The sequence below is a fragment of the Schistocerca gregaria genome, chromosome 2 (genome assembly GCF_023897955.1).
Source record: "Schistocerca gregaria isolate iqSchGreg1 chromosome 2, iqSchGreg1.2, whole genome shotgun sequence".
Classification (NCBI taxonomy): Eukaryota; Metazoa; Arthropoda; class Insecta; order Orthoptera; family Acrididae; genus Schistocerca; species Schistocerca gregaria.
The window spans coordinates 633,189,899-633,208,600 of record NC_064921.1 but is presented as its reverse complement, the minus strand read 5'-3'; the positions used below and the strand labels follow the sequence as shown (position 1 = coordinate 633,208,600).

General features: G+C 40.3%; 1 protein-coding gene across 1 annotated transcript in view; it reads right to left on the bottom strand.

Annotated features, from left to right (window-relative positions):
• The window catches only part of LOC126334654 (piRNA biogenesis protein EXD1-like), a 127,776-nt gene extending 112,115 nt beyond the window's left edge, over nt 1–15,661 (bottom strand). The window contains exon 1 of the mRNA XM_049997099.1: nt 15,546–15,661. Coding sequence (XP_049853056.1) covers nt 15,546–15,593 — 48 coding nt within the window. The 5' untranslated portion in view covers nt 15,594–15,661. The remainder of the gene's footprint in view (nt 1–15,545) is intronic.
• Nucleotides 15,662–18,702: the final 3,041 nt, after the last annotated feature.

Sequence of the window (18,702 nt, the reverse complement as noted above, 5' to 3'; positions counted from 1 at the left end):
TAAGAAAAGAATTAATGGCACAGATGAAATTCTCGTGATATCTGCAGAGACACACATTGTGTGGAAGTTTATTGACAAGCATGACATGTTTGGGTCTGAATTCTGTGAATTTACTTTTACCACTCACTTTGCCATTTTCTTCACAAAACATTGCATGGGCTTCTTTCAAAGAAAACATCAAGTGTCGTGCTTGCAAACTTACTCTCACCTTTCTCATCTTTTACAATCACAATGTATTTGCGTCCAGGGGCCTGTCTAATAATGTCATCCCTTTCAAAGAACTTGCTCACTGCACTTATTATTGCATCACTTATTTTTTGTTTAGAGATTCCTTCTAGTTCCAAAGGCTCAACAAATGTATGATACAACCTTCTAAAAACACATTTTTGTTTTCTGGGTGATGCTGGAAGTATACGTTTCACTTTTGGTATGGCTTTTTTCCCAATGAAGACCTATTTTTATATGGTGGAGAGGCAGAACAACTTGGTGTAGCTGAAGATGCTTCCCTTAGCCACTTCCTGTACTTGACAACGCTTCCTCTAACATTCTGTTTCCCGTCTGCAGCCTTCCTTTCTTGTTCTCCTTTACTCAAACATTTCTCCTGTTCCTGCTTATTTGTCCTGAATTTTTCCACATTTTCCTTGTGTTTGATTTTATACTCTTCATATCTGCCTTCATCTTTCAATTTCTGCCTTCTTCTCCTCATCTTTTCAGCTGTACTTAAAGACATTCTGCAAAAATTGCAAATTGTTGTAAAGTAGAAACAGCTATTCACTATGGGATTTTATGTGGCATATGGAGATAAATATACATTAAATATTTTGAAATATATTGTTAATTGTGTTGTATGTAATTCAGAACCAATCTGACTGCTCAAAATTATAACTAATCCCACAAAAATTATGGCAACTTGCGCGACATAAGTAAAGGTAAATCACATTACATGAATTAAATAGCCTATACCAGGCGAAGGCTTCCAAGAGGAAATTTATTTGAGACATCAAATTATCAGGTACACTAATGTGAAGGACAGCATGGCATATAACTTTCTATACTTTAATGTATTTTGTGAAAAACTTAAAAAAATTGGCATTTGGTAACTCATGTTACACATTTTGGGTTAGGTTATATAAATGTTTTTTAATTTGTCATGCTTAAATTGTTTGCTTCTAAAAATATACCAAAAAGAAGAAGAAGTTTTGCTCTTTAAAGTTATATATAAACCATAAAGACTAATTATAAATTTCATGATTTTTTTCTTACCTTTAAATTGATCAAATCTTCTGCATGAACAAATTCAATGACATAGTCTTCACAACAATGGCTTCCACAAGAAAACAATATGTTTTGGAGGGGAAAATCAATCTTGCCAATAAAATTCAATGCCCAGACTACATATGTAACAGAGGAAAATATTCCCACAGAAAAATTAATTTTTTGATAATGATTCCTTGATTACATGGAAGGACCCAAGGCATCATGACAGCTGTAGACTATGCAAACACTACTGCAGGCTACCTGTATCCTTTCATGATGCATTTCCTCCGGCAGTGGTCTTTTCTAACAGCATAACTGTCCATACCAGAATAGTACTACAGTCGTTTGGGGGGCATTGTAGTGAACTCACATTGTTGTCTTGGTCACTAAATTTGCCTGATCTAAACCTGACAGAAGATATCTGAGGTACTAGCACGCTCAAGCTCCACACTCATAAATCACCAGTCCATAATTTACAAGTATTGCATCACCTGAATGCAAACATCTGGTGCCACATACCTTTGGAAACATACCAAGGACTTGACAAATCTGTGCCACGCAGAACTGCTGCTGTACTGCCTTTCGAAGGTGGGCCAAAATGTTATTAAGCAGGTGATAATATTTTGGATCATCAGTGTATGTCCAGCAGTTAACAAGCAGGTCACTTCGAAACTACTCGGGCAGACCTCTGAATATTTCTGAGAAATTTGGAAACTTGGTCATGGAAGGATTAAAAACATTATTAGCATACAAAATATGTATGTCATGGGGTACTAAAACGTGTTTTCATTGGGCCGATTTCTAAAAAGAGAGGTTCCAGTACTTTGACCTTTTGGGGGGTGTTTTAGAAATTAAAACTTTTTAAAACGATATTTTAACACTTTTCTGCACATTTTAAAAGTGTCAATAAAATATTTGTATCTGCAGAAAAATAAAGTTCTGTCATACCACATCTCAAAACCTGTGGTTCTGATTTATTTATTTATTTATTTTGTTGGAAGTACCAGTTTTCATTTAAAAATGACGAAAATGCTTCAACATGATTCAATTGTTGAAATACAAAAATTTCTTTGATTGGTCTGATCACTAGGAAAGTTAAACTATGGTCTTGAAGGCATCTACCTGCTTCATATGGGGTCATATCTCAAACAGAGAAAACAGAATGTCATATTAAGAAACGTTACTGCAGCAATGAAACTAAATTCAGAGTAGGGAAACAATATACAGGGTGTCCGAAAAGTCTTTTCCTCATTACATAAATTGATAACTCAGGCTAGAAGTAAGATACAAATGTGAAACTTGTGTCGAATTGTTTACAACTATCAAAGTTTTTTTTTTCCTGTTTTAGGTTCGCAGTACGTAAGTAGTGGATGAGGTGCAGTGCCCAAGAAGCCATGTTAACCAATCAGGAGAAGGCACAGTGTGTCCTGTGGTACCACGAGACACGATCACCAACCACAGTGCAGACACACTTCCAGACAACATTTGGAAGGAATGCACCTGATGTCGAGAGCATTAAAGCCTGGTACGAGAGGTTCAAGAACACAGGATCGGTTGCTGACCTTCCAAGGTCTGGTCGACCAAGAACCTCAGCAGACAGAGTGGAAGCTGTAAGGCAGTCTTTTCTGTGAAGTCTGAAGAAATCGGTGTGCAGGGCCTCACGTAAATTACAGGTGCCAAAATGCTCTCTCCATGACATTTTACACAAAACATTTATTGTTTTGTGCATACAAAGTGCAAATCGTTCAGGCCTTGTTGCCCAATGACAGCTCACATCGACATGACTTTGCGGTCGAAATGCTGTCACGTATTGAGGATGATGATGGTTATCTGAGACGAATTGCCTTTTCCGATGAAGTGATCTTATTGTCAGTGGAATAGTGAATCGCCATAATGTGCACATTTGGGGTTCACAACCCCCTGGCGAGGCCATGGAGTGCACCAGAGGCAGTCCAAAGGTGAATGTTTGGTGCGCGCTATTGCACGATCGAATTATCGGGCCATTCTTCTTCGCTGAGGCTACCATCACATCTGTAGTGTATCGGGACATGTTGCAACTGTATGCTGTTCCTCAGCTGCTTCAGTATCACCCCGATGTCTTGTTTCAACAAGACGGTGCTCCGCCTCATTGGGGTTTGGACGTCCGTGCCTATCTCGATATGACCTTTCCTGGGCGATGGATTGGACATGATGGGCCAACGGTTTGGCCTCCACGCTCTCCTGACATAACCCCATTATACTTCTGTTTATGGGGTTATGTCAAGGACGAGGTCTACCAAACATGTATACCAGATCTTGAAACCCTGTGGCAACGGATAACCACAGTCACTGGATCGATCCCTCCAGTGATGTTGGCTAATGTGTGGACAGAAATTGATTTTCGCCTAGATGTGGTATGTGCTACCAAGCGTGCTCATGTGGAAGTTTACTGATGTGTGAAAAAAACCTTGATAGTTTGTAAACAATTAAACACCAGTATATTGATCAAGGGTTCAAACACATCCAGATCATACCAGGCCTACAACTAATTCACACCAAGCAGCTTAACCGTTAATCTTACAAAAATTGATACAATGCAATCACAAACAAATTAAAATTACTTACAGGTATATTTATGGGTGCACACACATGCATGCGCACAGTCACACATACACACATATACAGTCTCTCTCTCTCTCTCTCTCTCTCTCTCTCTCTCTCACACACACACACACACACACACACACACGCACGCACACACACACACACACACACACACACATATAGAAAACTACATGATTATCAAAGAGTACATTGGCACTCGTAATAATTAGTTGCTAATGGGTTGGTGTTTTCCCAACAACAGATACACACAACAGAGACTTGAGTCATCAATAATATTTTCTTTTTCAAATAATGAAAACTCCAGGTACGAATATCAACAACATAGGAAAAGACCAATTGCTACTTTCCATAAAGATGACGTGTTATGCTCCAGACCATCGCAATTAAAAGACTCTTACACATAATCTTTGAGCCACAGCCTTCATCAGAAAAAGAGAAACACACAGGATCCATTCACATACACTGACTGAGCTGCTGGATTTGGCGACCATATGTGTGTGAAGTGTGCTTGCTTGTGTGAATGAATGCTGTTTGTTTCTCTTGTTCTGACAATGGCTGTCACCAAAAGCTTATGTGTGTCTTTTAATTGCGCCTTTTTGCAACTTAACATGTCATCTTTATGGAAAATAGCAATCTGTCTTTTCCTACATTGTGGATGTATTCTCCTTCAATATTTACAATAGTCTGCCAATCCTGGGGTATTTTTCTAATTCCATGCCTGCAGAAATCATGTGGTTTGGAGATGAAGAACTTTTCAGGCCATGTCTGGAGAGCATATTCATCCAACAAGGAAGTTCCTTGAAGGTTGTTTGATAGAGTAGAAAAGATGAAAATCTTATGGCGTGAGATCAGGTGAATAATGTGGGTATGAAATGACTTTCCAACCCAACTCCTGTATAGTGTTTTTTTGTCCATCTAGCAGAATGTGGGTAGCCATTATCATGGAGTAGCATCACTTCACACAGTCTTCCTCGTCATTATTCTTGGACTGTGTCTGCAAGTCATCTCAGCTGTTGACTATAAATGTGAGCAGTGAGGGTTACACATCGGGGACGCAATTCATATTACACCATATAATCACTGTTCCACCAGATTCATGTCATTATATTTGTGGATACACAGAGGTCTTTGTATTGGGCATAGCAGCCTTGTTTTGACTCAACCATAGCTTTCTTTTCTTTGCGTTAAGACACCCTATCTCATCACCAGTAATGATACAGCATAGGAATAGTTGGTGCTGTTCATGACCTTCACCACTTCATGCAAATGTTGTACAATGAGGAATGACCAGAGTTCATCACAACTGCAAGGTCTTGAGTACAATCATGTGGATCATTGTGGATTAATGTAGTTAAATGACCCTGAAGGTCTTCCTGAATGTGCAGATTCACTAATGTCGCAACAATCCTTAAAATGAGAAAATCATTTTCTTGTCATTGAATGACATTATCCCCACACATGGCGCAAATGTTCTGGCTGCCTCTGCTGCTGTCACCCCTCTTATAGAACTCAAACAGAAGTATATGTCAGAAATGTTCTGATTTCTCCACTTGGCACTCCATTTTATAGCATCCACAACACCACTTACCATCTCCACATGACAAAATGACAATATGTAAACTCAAATAGCAATAGTAAACTACAAAATAACAACATTGCACTACAAATAAAAAATGACAATCATTAAGGAAATCCATAGCAACCAAAATACAAACATGCAAACGAAAAGTGCTATGAGCTTATGCACCAACCTAATACTTATTTTACAAAAGTATCCTACAGATGCTGTTCCTGCACTTAATATTTAATTTGGCTCATTCTGCATTCCTAAAGATTCTTCTTCAAGGTGGAATTTATGGAAGATAATGTGTGAGTGGATTGATGAACTTTATAGAACTGTAAAATTTGAAACAATAGACACTCATCAAAAAAGTTTTGCATCACCTCAGTTCCCGGAGTTCTGGAACATGTACAGAAAATTGGAATAGAGATCATTTCTGCCCTTTTTATTGCTCATGAAAACGACACACTGCATGTCACACCAACATCCAGCAAGACCTTCAGAGATTGCTGTACACACCGGTATCTCTAATACCCAGTGGCACGTCCTCTTGCACTGATGCATGTCTGTATTTGTCATGACATACTTCCCACAAGTTCATCAAGGCACTGTTGGTCCAGATTGTCCCACTCCTCAATGGCGATTCCACATACATCGCTCAGAGTAGTTGGTGGGTCACATCATCCATAAACAGCCCTTTTCAATCTATCCCTGGCACGTTCGATAGGGATCATTTCTGGAGAACAATCTGGCTGCTCTAGACAAGCAATTTCATTATCCTCTGGGAAGTCATTCACAAGATGTGCACGATGGAGGTGCAAATTGTCGTCCATGAAGATAAATGTCTCGCCAGTATGCTGCTGACATGGTTGCACTATTGGTCAGAGGATTGCATTCACGTATCATACAGCCATTATGGCACCTTCCATGACCACCAGCGGCGTACATCGGCTCCAGATAATGCTACCCCAAAACATCAGGGAACCTCCACCTTGCTGCACACGCTGGACAGTGTGTCTAAGGTGTTCAGCCTGACCAGGTTGCCTCCAAACACGTCTCCAATGACTGTCTGGTTGAAGGTGAAGAAAACATGATGCCAATCCTGAGTGGTCCATTTGGCACGTTGTTGGGCCCATCTGTACCGCGCTGCATGATGTCGTGATTGCAAAGATGGACCCCACCATGAATGTTGGGAGTGAAGTTGCGCATCATGAAGCCTACTGTTTGAGTCATAGCATGATGTCCTGTGGCTGCGCGAAAAGCATTATTCAACATGGTGGCACTGCTGTCAGGGTTCCTCCGAGCCATAAACCATACATAGCGGTCATCCAATGCAGTAGTAGCCCTTGGGCGCCCTGAGTGAGGCATGTCATTGACAGTTACTGTCACTATCTATTTCCTCCATGTACAAATAACATCACTTTGGTTCACTTCGAGATGCCTGCATACTTCCCTTGTTGAGAGCCCTTCCTGGCACACAGTAACAATGCAGACCCGATTGAACTGCGGTATTGATCATCTAGGCATGGCTGAACTACAGACAACACAAGCTGTTTAGCTCCTTCCTGATGGAATGACTGGAACTGATCGGCTGTTGTACCCCCTCCACCTAATAGGTACTGCTCATGCATGGTTGTTTACATCTTTGAGTGGGTTTAGTGGCATCTCTGAACAGTCAAAGGGACTGTGTCTGTGATGCAATATCCACAGTCGACATCTATGGCTCAAATGGTTCAAATGGCTCTGAGCACTATGCGACTTAACATCTGTGGTCATCAGTCGCCTAGAACTTAGAGCTAATTAAACCTAACTAACCTAAGGACATCACACACATCCATGTCCGAGGCAGTAGCAGTCGCACGGTCAACATCTATCTTCAGTAGTTCTGGGAACCGGGCTGATGCAAAACTTTTTTTGATGTGTGTTCATCAAGAAGTTAAAGATGTGATAGTTTCAATACAGTTAACAAAAATTGCTATTAAAGTCACCCCCCTGGCCAAATCTCCAGTAGCCTACACCCTTAGCTGTCTCCTTTTAACTCTCTTACCCTCATCCTTTGCTGTCCAATCATTTCCTCGCATTCTCTCCCTTTCCACCATGCAGGTATACACTGTACCTCTCCTCCTGTTTCATCAGATGTTTGCAATTTGTTTTTCACTGTGTACAAGTATGATGTGATGTGATTATTGTTTTAGGGCCTTAGAATGAAATACATTGAAACGACAACATTCATGAGGAAGTGATATGCAAATATACAGATGGTGGTAGTATCACATACATAAGGTATAAAAGGGACGTGCACTGGCAGAGCTGTCATTTGTACACAGGTAATTCATGTTAAAAGGTTTTCGACTTGATTACGGCCACACAATGGGAACTAACAGACATTGAATGTGGAATGGTAGTTGATGCTAGACACACAGGACATTTCATTTTGGAAATTGTAAGGGTATTCAGTATTCTGGGATCCACGGTATCAGGAGTGTGCTGAGAACACAAATTTCAGGTATTATCTCTCATCACAGACACCACAACAGCCTATACCCTTCACTTAATCACTGAGAACAGCAGTGTTTGCATAGCATTGTCAGTGCTAACAGACAAGCAACACTACATGAAATAAATGCAGAAATCAATGTGGGATGCACAACAAACATATCTGTTAGGATAGTGCAGAAAAATTCAGCATTAATGGGTTAATATGCTACGGCAGCAAAAGACAGACAAGAGTGCCTTTGCTAACAGTAAGGCATCACCCGCAACACCTCTCCTGGGCTTGTGGTCATATTGTGTGAAACATAGACAATTGGGAAACTGTGACCTGATCACATGAGTCCCAATTTCAGTTTGTAAGAGCTGATGGTAGAGTTCGCATGTGGCGCAGACCCCATGAAGCCATAGACCCAAGTTGTCAACAAGGCACTGTGCAAGTTGGTGGTTATTCCATAATGCTGTGACCTGCATTCACATGGAATGGACTGAATCCTCTGGTCCAGCCGAACCAATTATTGACTGGAAATGGTATGTTCATTTACTTCGAGACCACTTGCAGCCATTCATGGACATCATGTTCCAAACCAACAATGGAATTTTTATGGATGGCAATGTGCCATGTCACCAGGCCACAGCTATTCATAATTGGTTCGAAGAATACACTGGACAGTTTGAGCGAATTATTTTGGCTACCCAGATTGCCTGACATGAATCCCATCGAACATTTATGGGACATAATCGAGAGGTCAGTTAGTACACCAAATCCTGCACCAGAACACTTGCACAATTACGTACTGCTATAGAGGCAGCACGGCCCAATATTTCTGCAAGGGACTGCCAACGACTTGTTGAGTCCATGTCATGTTGTGTTGCTGCACTATGCCGGGCAAAAGTAGATCTGACATTATATTAGGAGTTATCTCATGACTCTTGTCATCTCAGTGTAAATAGACACATAGGTGGTGAAAAATCTGTTAAAAATAATAACACATTTAAAACAAAGCTGCATCAACATAACGCATTTAAAATATGACACTGACATCAAGAGAGTAATAAGAGTGATACACGACTATCCATAAAATGTACATGGAACTCTGTAGAATAACTTGATAAAATCAAAGCTAAGATACCTGCACATACACATTGAAAAGGGGGCAGGTTACAGTGGCTGGGTCACTACTTAGTAACACAGGGTGACAAAGCTACTCTTTGATACTAAAATCAAATACCTAATTTCTCAGAAAGAGTCCAGACCACTGTGTAAATAGAGTTAGCCCAAATAAAGACAGCTCACTGTATGTCGTTTGTGGTGCACTGCATCAACAAAAAGCTTCCATTTCTTTCTCATCAGAAATAATGGTGTTATTTTAAGACGAATTTTATGTGCCTTTTTCATTGAATCATCTCGCATGAGTGTAGTGGGATATTTGGTTTAGCAATAAGAGTCAATAAGGACAGCAAAACTTCAATTACTGCCAGTACTCTAACAGCAACTACATAGCACTGCTGCATGCTAAAAACATACAAAGTCGCATAGACCATCTCACGAGCAGCAGTGTTGCATGGCAATAGCAAACAGTTAGGGTGTTGTGAGTCCATACATAAAACATAGAAGACAAGCAAGAGAGACATGGCAGACAAATATTTAGCAATTTTTTAAAGTCTGTTGTTGTTATCAGCTTCATTATAGACAGAGAGCAAACTATGCAGCCATAATATTAATATGTTCTGAAACACTAACATTTTGAAGGGATTTTTCACAATACGGCCAGCTGTTTCATTTTCTGTACTACCCAGTCATTGTTGTAGCTCTGGTTATTATTTGTATTTTGCTCTCACTAAATGCATTTCATAAAACTGAATATTTCACTACATTAACTTGGGACCACTCCACCAAAAAGAGCATAACTTTATATATATATATATATATATATATATATATATATATATATATATATATATATATATATATATATATATATCCTGATGTCTAATAGAAAGTAGATGCAGTGTGCACGCGGGTGTGTGTGTGTGTGTGTGTGTGTGTGTGTGTGTGTGTGTGTGTGTGAGAGAGAGAGAGAGAGAGAGAGAGAGGGGGGGGGGGAGTGAGGGGAGGATGGGACAAGAGAGGAAGGGGAGAGAGAGAGAGAGAGAGAGAGAGAGAGAAATAAGAATATCTGTTGATTGTTTCTATCCTGTGATTTTGGTAAGTGTAGTTAGTCGCTATAATTCTAGTTTCAAGTAAACCAAATGGTATGTTGTACGACATTAATGTAAAATGTAATGTCACACATGGAGTCACTAACACAGAAAAAAGTAAGATAGCAAAAGAATAAAAACTTGTAAATGTAAGGAGGCAGCGTGGAAGAAACTGTAAATAACATTATAACATAGAAGTATACAAAAATTATTTGTACTGTATCTGGCAAAGAATTAAAATGTGCTAAAGGAATCTACCTAGCATGGATGGACTCACATCTGGGGGAAAAAAGGAGAGAGAGAGAGAGAGAGAGGTTCATATTAACAGATGTTTCCACAGGAACGAAACTAAATTCAAAGTAGGAAACTAGTGCCCCATGATGTTTGATATTTGACCCATTCCTATTCTTGAATAACATAAATGATTTTCCATGGTAACTAGTGCCCCACAAGGTATGATACTTGACCCATTCCTATTCTTGACTAACACAAATGATTTTCCAAAGACATCAGAGGTGTCTTCAAAAACTTTGTATTTGAATGAACATTGCAAAAAAACTTCTCAAAGTAGAATTATAACATGTCATTGTCCACAACAATGGTCTAAAATAAGTGTTTGTTGAAGCATTAATACAAAAAACCACAATACTTAAAAGATGTAATGTTTCAAAACCCTGAGATAGAAACTATCTTCATTTCTTGTGAAAAGGGGCTCTATCATCTACACCAGGACTTGGATGATGCTGACACTTGGTGGAAGTTCGTACAGATTTGCGAGGTACAATCTGAATAAATTTCAACAAAATTGAAGATGAGTGAGGTGGGAGCATACCCCAGATTGTTTCATACAAGGAATAACACTTAGTACAAATATACACATCTGTACGAGTAGCATAATCGATAAAGCAAGTGTCCAAAGTTCCTTCTCAGTGAGCAGAGTGCAAATTCATCCAGAATTATTTTTTTTAATTTGTCAATGTTTGAAAATATTATAGTGAGCAAGCTACAATTTATTAAAAGAAAATGCTAGTATTTACAACACACTTTGTATTACATGAAAGTGTACAGTAAACTACTGTAAATTCGTACGATCCATAACAATAACCCACTAGATTTCCTCAATCTTCAGCAGACTGCCATATCATTTTCAAAGTGAACAACATATTTGGACAGAATATTTAGTTAAAAAGAAATAGTTGATTTAGGAAAGAACTACTTATGACCTACAAGAGTGGTCAATGACCTTGATTGTGGTTTCATGATGGTTGACACTAGTACACAATGCAGCTCTTACATCTAAGTCAGTGGTTCCCATGAAATATGGAATGGGGGGGGGCGGGAGGGGGGGGGGAGTTAAACACCACAGGCACTCTTCTAGATTTCATGCAGGATTAGAGCTCAGAGATAAATTAATACATTGAACAGAATAGCTTGATTGTATCTTGTGTATTATTTCAAAACAATTAATTTTCACTGCTACCACTACTGAAAATTTTTGATGTGCTACTGGATGAGCTGAGCCGGGTGTGAACTGGTAGAGGCACCACGCATGCACTCAGAAGGAATGAGGTCAAAACCCTATTCAGGCATTCAGATTCATGTTTTTATTTGCTTAGTGTACTCCACAATCATGTGATGTATATGTCCGATTTTGTTTGTCATAGTAGGCCAGAGCTGATTTTCTTTCCCATCTTTGCACAGTCTGAGTTTGCACTCCATTTCTAGTAAACACTGATGGAATGTTATGCTCTCTCCTACAATTCCTTCCATTGGCTTATTTGGAATTTGCCAGGATTCAAATGTTTGGGATACGTTTTCTGTCGTTTCCCAAAAGCCATTCTGGAAAATACAGCAATAGTTATTCCTGCTCCCTCTGCCTCTATCGCAGTCGGTGCTCTGTTTTAAATAACCTCTAAGACTGAAAGTGTCGAAGTCTAATCTTCTTTTTTTTCTTTTGTGGGGTAATAGATGTCTCGAGAACTTGTATTAGTTTTATTCTAGTGAATATAGAATTCAAGATTATTCTCAATTGTTGATGTGTCTCAGTTGCATATTTTAAATTAGATTAGATGTTTCACTCACTCAGGACCATCTTCCAGTACTCTGATATGTGTTCTGCGTAAACAAGACATAATTCTCAATTGTTGATATGTCTCAGTTGCATATTTTAAATTAGATTACATGTTTCACTCACTCAGGATCATCTTCCAGTACTCTGATATGTGTTCTGAGTAAACAAAACATGTTGCTGATGCAACTACTTAGATCTTTCATGATCCTAAGTGATCAAAACATGTACTGTAAAATGGGCCAACTTTGGCACTTTAAGGCAACTTTCATCCACATACAGAAAGAAGATATATTATTTCCCTCCAGAGATTATGCCGAAGACACTGGAAATCCAGGTATTCTATACTCTTCAGTAGTATGTATAATCTCAAGTCTTAAATTGGTCACACTGGTTTCCAACTCTGTTTTCATGTTGGAAGCACTGTTACAAGGGATTCCCCCTTTGGTTGTGTTTAAGTCCTATAACAACTCCCTTGTCCGTGGATCGTAACTTCACCATTAAAATTGGAATAAGTACCTGTTCATCAATGTTATTTAGTATCAAATAATATTATCCCTTTCATAAAGCTTAATTTCTCTGTGCTATCACACAACATTTCAAAATCACACTTGGGGCTGCAATATAGGCTGTCCAGAATAACTTTGTCCCAGACCAAAGCTGCCCCAGTTTCAGTAAATACACTTATTCATGGCACAAAATTAAATATGGAGAAAAACTGAAGACTGTGCCTAATGACTGGTTCTCAAAATTATTAAGAAGCTAGTGACAGAATCTCTTCTGCACAAGGCAAAGAAAATATGGTTTAAAGTTGTAGAAGTGTGGCATCTATCCTTCGGATGCAAATGTTTTTCTCAAAGGCTTTTTGGTGCTGCAAGGTCTGTGAAAATTGAATGTGTCAGTGAAGCATTCCATGAAATGGTACTTAGTAAGAGAGCAGAGGCTACATCTGTTGTAAGCTAAAACAAAAGGAAATTGGAAAATGTGGAGCCTGGGAGAGGAATCACACCTGCAGACGTGGAAGTGCAAATGCGTGACTCACCTGTAAATGAGAAGAAGACAACGGTGTGAAGGCCAAGAAAAAATGTTTCGGCTCCCCTAGTGACGAGTCTGACTTCAGTATTAATGATTTTGTAAGTGATGACATGGAGTGTGGGTAAAAGGGTTGTGACACAAATGAGAACCCTACTCAAAAAGAGGACCAATCATGAAAGATTAACAGAAAGACAACAATGATTTTGCAGTTAGTTATAATGGATACCTCTACTCAAAGCTGTTTGTTTTCTCACAGCAGAGGAAACCAAAAATTTTAAGTGATGTGTAGGGAAAAACCTATGAATTTTTTGAAGTGGCCAGCAGAAGGGAAAGAAGATGTAATGACCTATGATTTTTCAAATATAAAAACGAGGATAAATGAGCCAAAGAATATTAGGGGAGGATATTACTGTGTTTTGGTCCCAGCTAACTTCATTCTTTTTTGATTTCGTAAGTAAACTGACATTTTCCCTACTTGTGTTGCACTCCTACGTATAAGATTTTCATTGAGTAAAATATTCCGTAAAATACCAGTTCATAACTTTAACTGACTTTTTTTCCATCTTATTTCACCCTACAGAATTTTCCCAAAATAAAACTGTAAATGGGCTAAAGTTGTTGTGCAATGGTGTAACATTAGTCCATTCAAGAAAAAAAGGTTCTTTTTTTTAAAACAATAATGATTAATTATGCACTCTGTCAAACTGTATTCAGAAAATCATCACTTTTCCACAGCATTTTTTTTTTTTTTTTTTTTTTGGGGGGGCGGGGTGAGGGGGGGGCCAAAAATGAAGGACATAGCTTGAAGCAAAGGAAAAAGTTGGCCCAGTTGATGGTGATCCAATAAAAAATATGCAAATGACATTGAACAATAAATGAGAATTATCTTAACCGAGTTGCTGACTCTCGAGTGACGAGTCTTCCGACTACAATGAGAATATAGAATTCCATTCAGCCTGTTTGGATGGATCTGATGATGAAGCAACAAAGGCCTCACTCATCATCCAGTTCTAAGGGTTTTAGTTTGTCTGGAAAATCGAAGTTAATAGTTTATGTGGGTTAATTTCTGCGAATATTATATTCTGGTACCATAAGAAATAAAAAATATGAAGAATAACTGTGTAAATTTTAAAGAATAGAAAATATTCATGTGCAGACTGCTGGAACATTGTGATAAAATCTATTCAGATGCAGAATTTGGATTCAACTTAGTTGACGAACAGACTTTCTTCGCCAGATTTTGTACTTCCTACTACTTTTAAGTTTTTAATGAATAGGCCGTAATGGTATCGCACAATTGAAAAATAATATCTTATTGGCCTATAACTGATCATATCCACTTACGCGATACGAACTGGTGTGTTTTAGTCTAATGGTTTCTTTTGTTGCAATCACACCTCTACTTCGTCCGTTTTACAGACATTTCCTACATTTTCCATCTCCACAGAGGCGGTGAGACAGTATTCTACAGCTTATTCTCTGCAAATGCTGGGAAGTAAATGGATTAACTGCAACCGAGTGCCGCAAAATTTCTAGCAAACGATGTGACCACAGTGCAGTTTAATCAATTTCTTACTTAAAATTTTGTAAGCACTCGAATTAATAACCATACCTGTGCACTAATCAAAAAAAATGTAAAAATATTACTGAAATTCAGTATCCATATGAGAATATAAACGCATGAAAAAACTGTAATAACTATAGCAATATCCCAAACTGAGAACACATCTTGGCTACAGTGCAATAATGAAAGACAATGAAAAACTGTTTTGCCTCTGGGTGAAAATAAGGGCGTTTCTCCTTTTTTACACCTGGTTGTACGAATTCGCACACAGCTTTGTAACCGTAGCCTTCTACACGCATTCCACAAAACCCCATTACTATATTTATTAGCTTATTTGTTTCAATTGTAAATATTTGTCATGTATTATTGTTTTTCTGACATGTTCCACATCCTGGAGGACTTCCTCACTATGGATGAAGTGGAATGAAAGTAAATCTAAACTAATCTAATCTATAGTTTCCGCATTCCAAGAGATTCACAAGCGGCTCTAGTCAATGAAGCGATATTGCTTCTGATTCTAAGCTTTCATGACAGTGAGCATTTCCATGTGTTTGTCATTTCATCTTGCGCTCTGTAGATAGCAGAAAACGTTTATAAGACATAAAAAAGTCCTTACTTATATCATTGAAGAAAGAAGTACTAAAAATATTGCCTGCAACACTATATGATTAAACTAATAGTGTTCCGTGCATGTGATACCGATAAACGCATAACACTCCTTAGCACGTGTTCATATTACCTACTAGTACGATAAATGTTCTTACTTGAGAAATAATTCTATTCAGGAATACTACATCAGCTGCACCAGACATAACAAACGGATCTTCGCGAGCGCCGTATGGCTCTCACAATACGTCAACAATCCCACGGCTCGCTCTGTGCGATTTTTGTCACTGTCACTGTTGCAATTTTGAATGAAGCCAGCGCGGGGCCCGTAGCAAATACTAAGAAGAGGCCATTGGTTTGCTTTAGGCTTCAAAAAGGTTTAGGATATAAAATAAAACAGCACTTTACGAACAAACTTTTCTAGATTTAATTTGGAAAAATCAGTGTGGCTAAGCAAATCACATTCAATGTTCATTAAAGTGAGATCATTTAGATGTTTTTGTTCCATTTGGTGTTCCTTAACTCATTTTTAATGCGCTTTGAAATAGCTTGCAGTTGGTGATCATCAATGACAAGTAAACGCCTACAATAAGTTTATTTCTATATTTGGGAAACAGGATTTCAACTAATTTTCCATTGTAACTTTATAAAACTGCAGTTCCAGGGACTGTCCTCTTTGCTGTCTATAGCAGCAGCCACATCAATTTTGAGCAGCTTCACAAACTGAGCCAGTTCGTCACCAAGGCTTTATTCAAAATCGTCTGGGTTAAACATTGATGGTGATTGGAAATCTTTTCAACAACTCCTTCGCTGTTAAAGTATTGTGAATACACCAGTCACCTAATGGTATGCTTCCATACGCCTAGCTACTAATGCAGATGGCTCATTATCAATTATACAATAAACAACTAAACTTCAAAATGCTGCATCAAGTGTAACAGACCTCTGAATTGGTCACACTTTCTGTTTCGCTTGCGTCACGTTGAAGTTTGTTGCTTCTATTCTTCACAGCCGGTCGGCACTTTAGCTTTTGCATCAGAATCTGAGAAAGTGGACCGCAATGCTCCGATGTACCCGACTAACGATTTATAAAGGGCGTATCCCGTGTCTTGATCAGACGACTGCAAGAAAACGTATGTCGCTCGCAAGCGTTCTAGGATTTCATTCAAAGCGATAGTCATTATTCTCTTTATCAACTTACCATCTTCGAAACTAGTCCATAAGCTTGATTACCACACTCTTCCTTTTGATCCATGATATTAGATATGTCACTCAAAACTTGCTTGATAGTGGTAAACCACATACAAGTGGTAATGTAGCAACTGCTCAGGCCGACCCTTTTCAAAACCTAAACGTTTGAATTAATTTCTTTCAATGATTTCAAAATAAGACCCCACAGGCCCCCCTCCGGGAGAGGCAGATGCTGGGTAAGTGATGTTGAGTGCAGTTGTGGATCATCGGTCACTGATGATGCTAGTGTAGAATGTAGGTGACAAGGGTGTTCAGATGCGCCTGTCTGACAACAGATTGCATGAATGACGCCCACCACATGGCTTAGGAGCGAAACATGGCAGTGTGGGATGCAGAGAAACAACTGGGCCTCTGTCAAGAAATGTGGTGGTGGGGATGCAGCGTTTGGCAGGTGGACGCAGCTGGTCTGTGACCTTGGCACCGACCACATAGACACCTGGGTGTGTTGGAGCAACGTGAGGCCAGAGAAGGCGTATGGCAACTAACGCTGGCCAGAATGGTGGGGCAGCAGTGGCGGGCGGCTAGTCACATATGGTCTGTGAGCTTGACAGCCCCTGCAGTTATGTTCCAGTATGCATTTGCTGCAACCAGCAGGTGAAGGCAGCTGGTTGCTGCAAGGAGGGGTTGCGCCACGGCAGTGGCGGCGGCAGCGGCGTATGTCTGCAGCGTCACAGTCTCAGTCCAAGCTGTGTGCTCTATGTGACAGTGGGTAGTGGCCTGGGGCATGAGACGCACAGCTGGGCTTGCAACTCAGGGAAGAAGGTGTTGCGTGATGTGGTGACAGATGCAGGAAGTGTGCCTCATAGCATCAGGACCTGCACCAAAGTGCTGTCTCGCTGACGCGTGGTGGCACTGGGGAAATAGGGTAGGCAGAACGTTGGTGGCCACGCATGGTGCTGCCAGTACTCTGGAGTGTGCGGGCTTTAGTGAGCGCTCCAGGTGTCTGCCATATACTAGTCAACCTAGTGGCGTCCTGGCATGGCGGTAGGGAAAGGCGTCGCTTCTTGGAAGCTGGAGATCGCGCTCTGAGCTGTACCACGGCTGTTGGAGTATCAGAGGAGTGGCGCATGAAGCGTGAAGCGGTGATGAAGCATGGATCTCGATGTCATGTGTTGTGCCTTTGACAGGGACCTTATGCTTGGGAACAGTGGCAGAAGGGGTAGCGAACAGGAACAATGTGGCTGCACCTAGGATCCAGGCGCTGGTTGTGTCAGGGCAGCCTTGGTGGCAGCAGTGGCATCCGTGATGTCAGTGGTTGGCAAGGATACCCTGACTGCTCGTGATGCATCCACGATATCAATGGTGAACACACAAGCTAGCTTTAGCGTGTCAATGGACACCACTGACAGGGCACTGTAGAGGTGCCCAATGAATTTTTGTCACTTCTCTGCAGAATGAGGTGAGGGCCCGAGTTCCGTGCGCAGAGTTGAGGCTGACAGTTATCGATGTGTAGCATTACATGAGTAGTCCGCCCCAGTAGCTGAGTGGTCAGCACGACAGAAAGTCAAACCTAAGGGTCCTGGTTTGATTCCTGGCTGGGTCGGGGATTTTCTCTGCTCAGGGACTGGTTGTTGTAGTGTCCTAACCATCATCATTTCATCCCCATCGACATGCAATTCGCCGAAGTGGCACAAATCGAAAGACTTGCACCTGGCGAACGGCCTACCCGACTGGAGGCCCGAGTCTCAAGGCATTACATGAGTGTACAACCTGAGGTTGTGGTGCATGAAAGTCTTGTGCTCGTAATGGCGCCACAGAGGTGTCAGTTGCAGCTGCACCATGTAGCCTTGAAGCTACTGTACATAGACTGGGATACATAACATAGTGGGGAAAAGCTGTAGTTCGATAAAGTCACCTCGCAGGACCATGGTTATCCATATACCAAGTCGGTGGCGGATGCCTCCAAGTCGGCCTTGTGGGTAGCCCGCAAGGCTAACAAGGCCAGTGGCAAAGCAGCGGACCATTTGCCGCCGCAGCAGGTAAGACGCGATTTCAACGTGCGGTGGAAATAGCTAGTGGTATTATCGACCAGATTACTACAGGTCTCCGCCAGGTTTCTGAAGA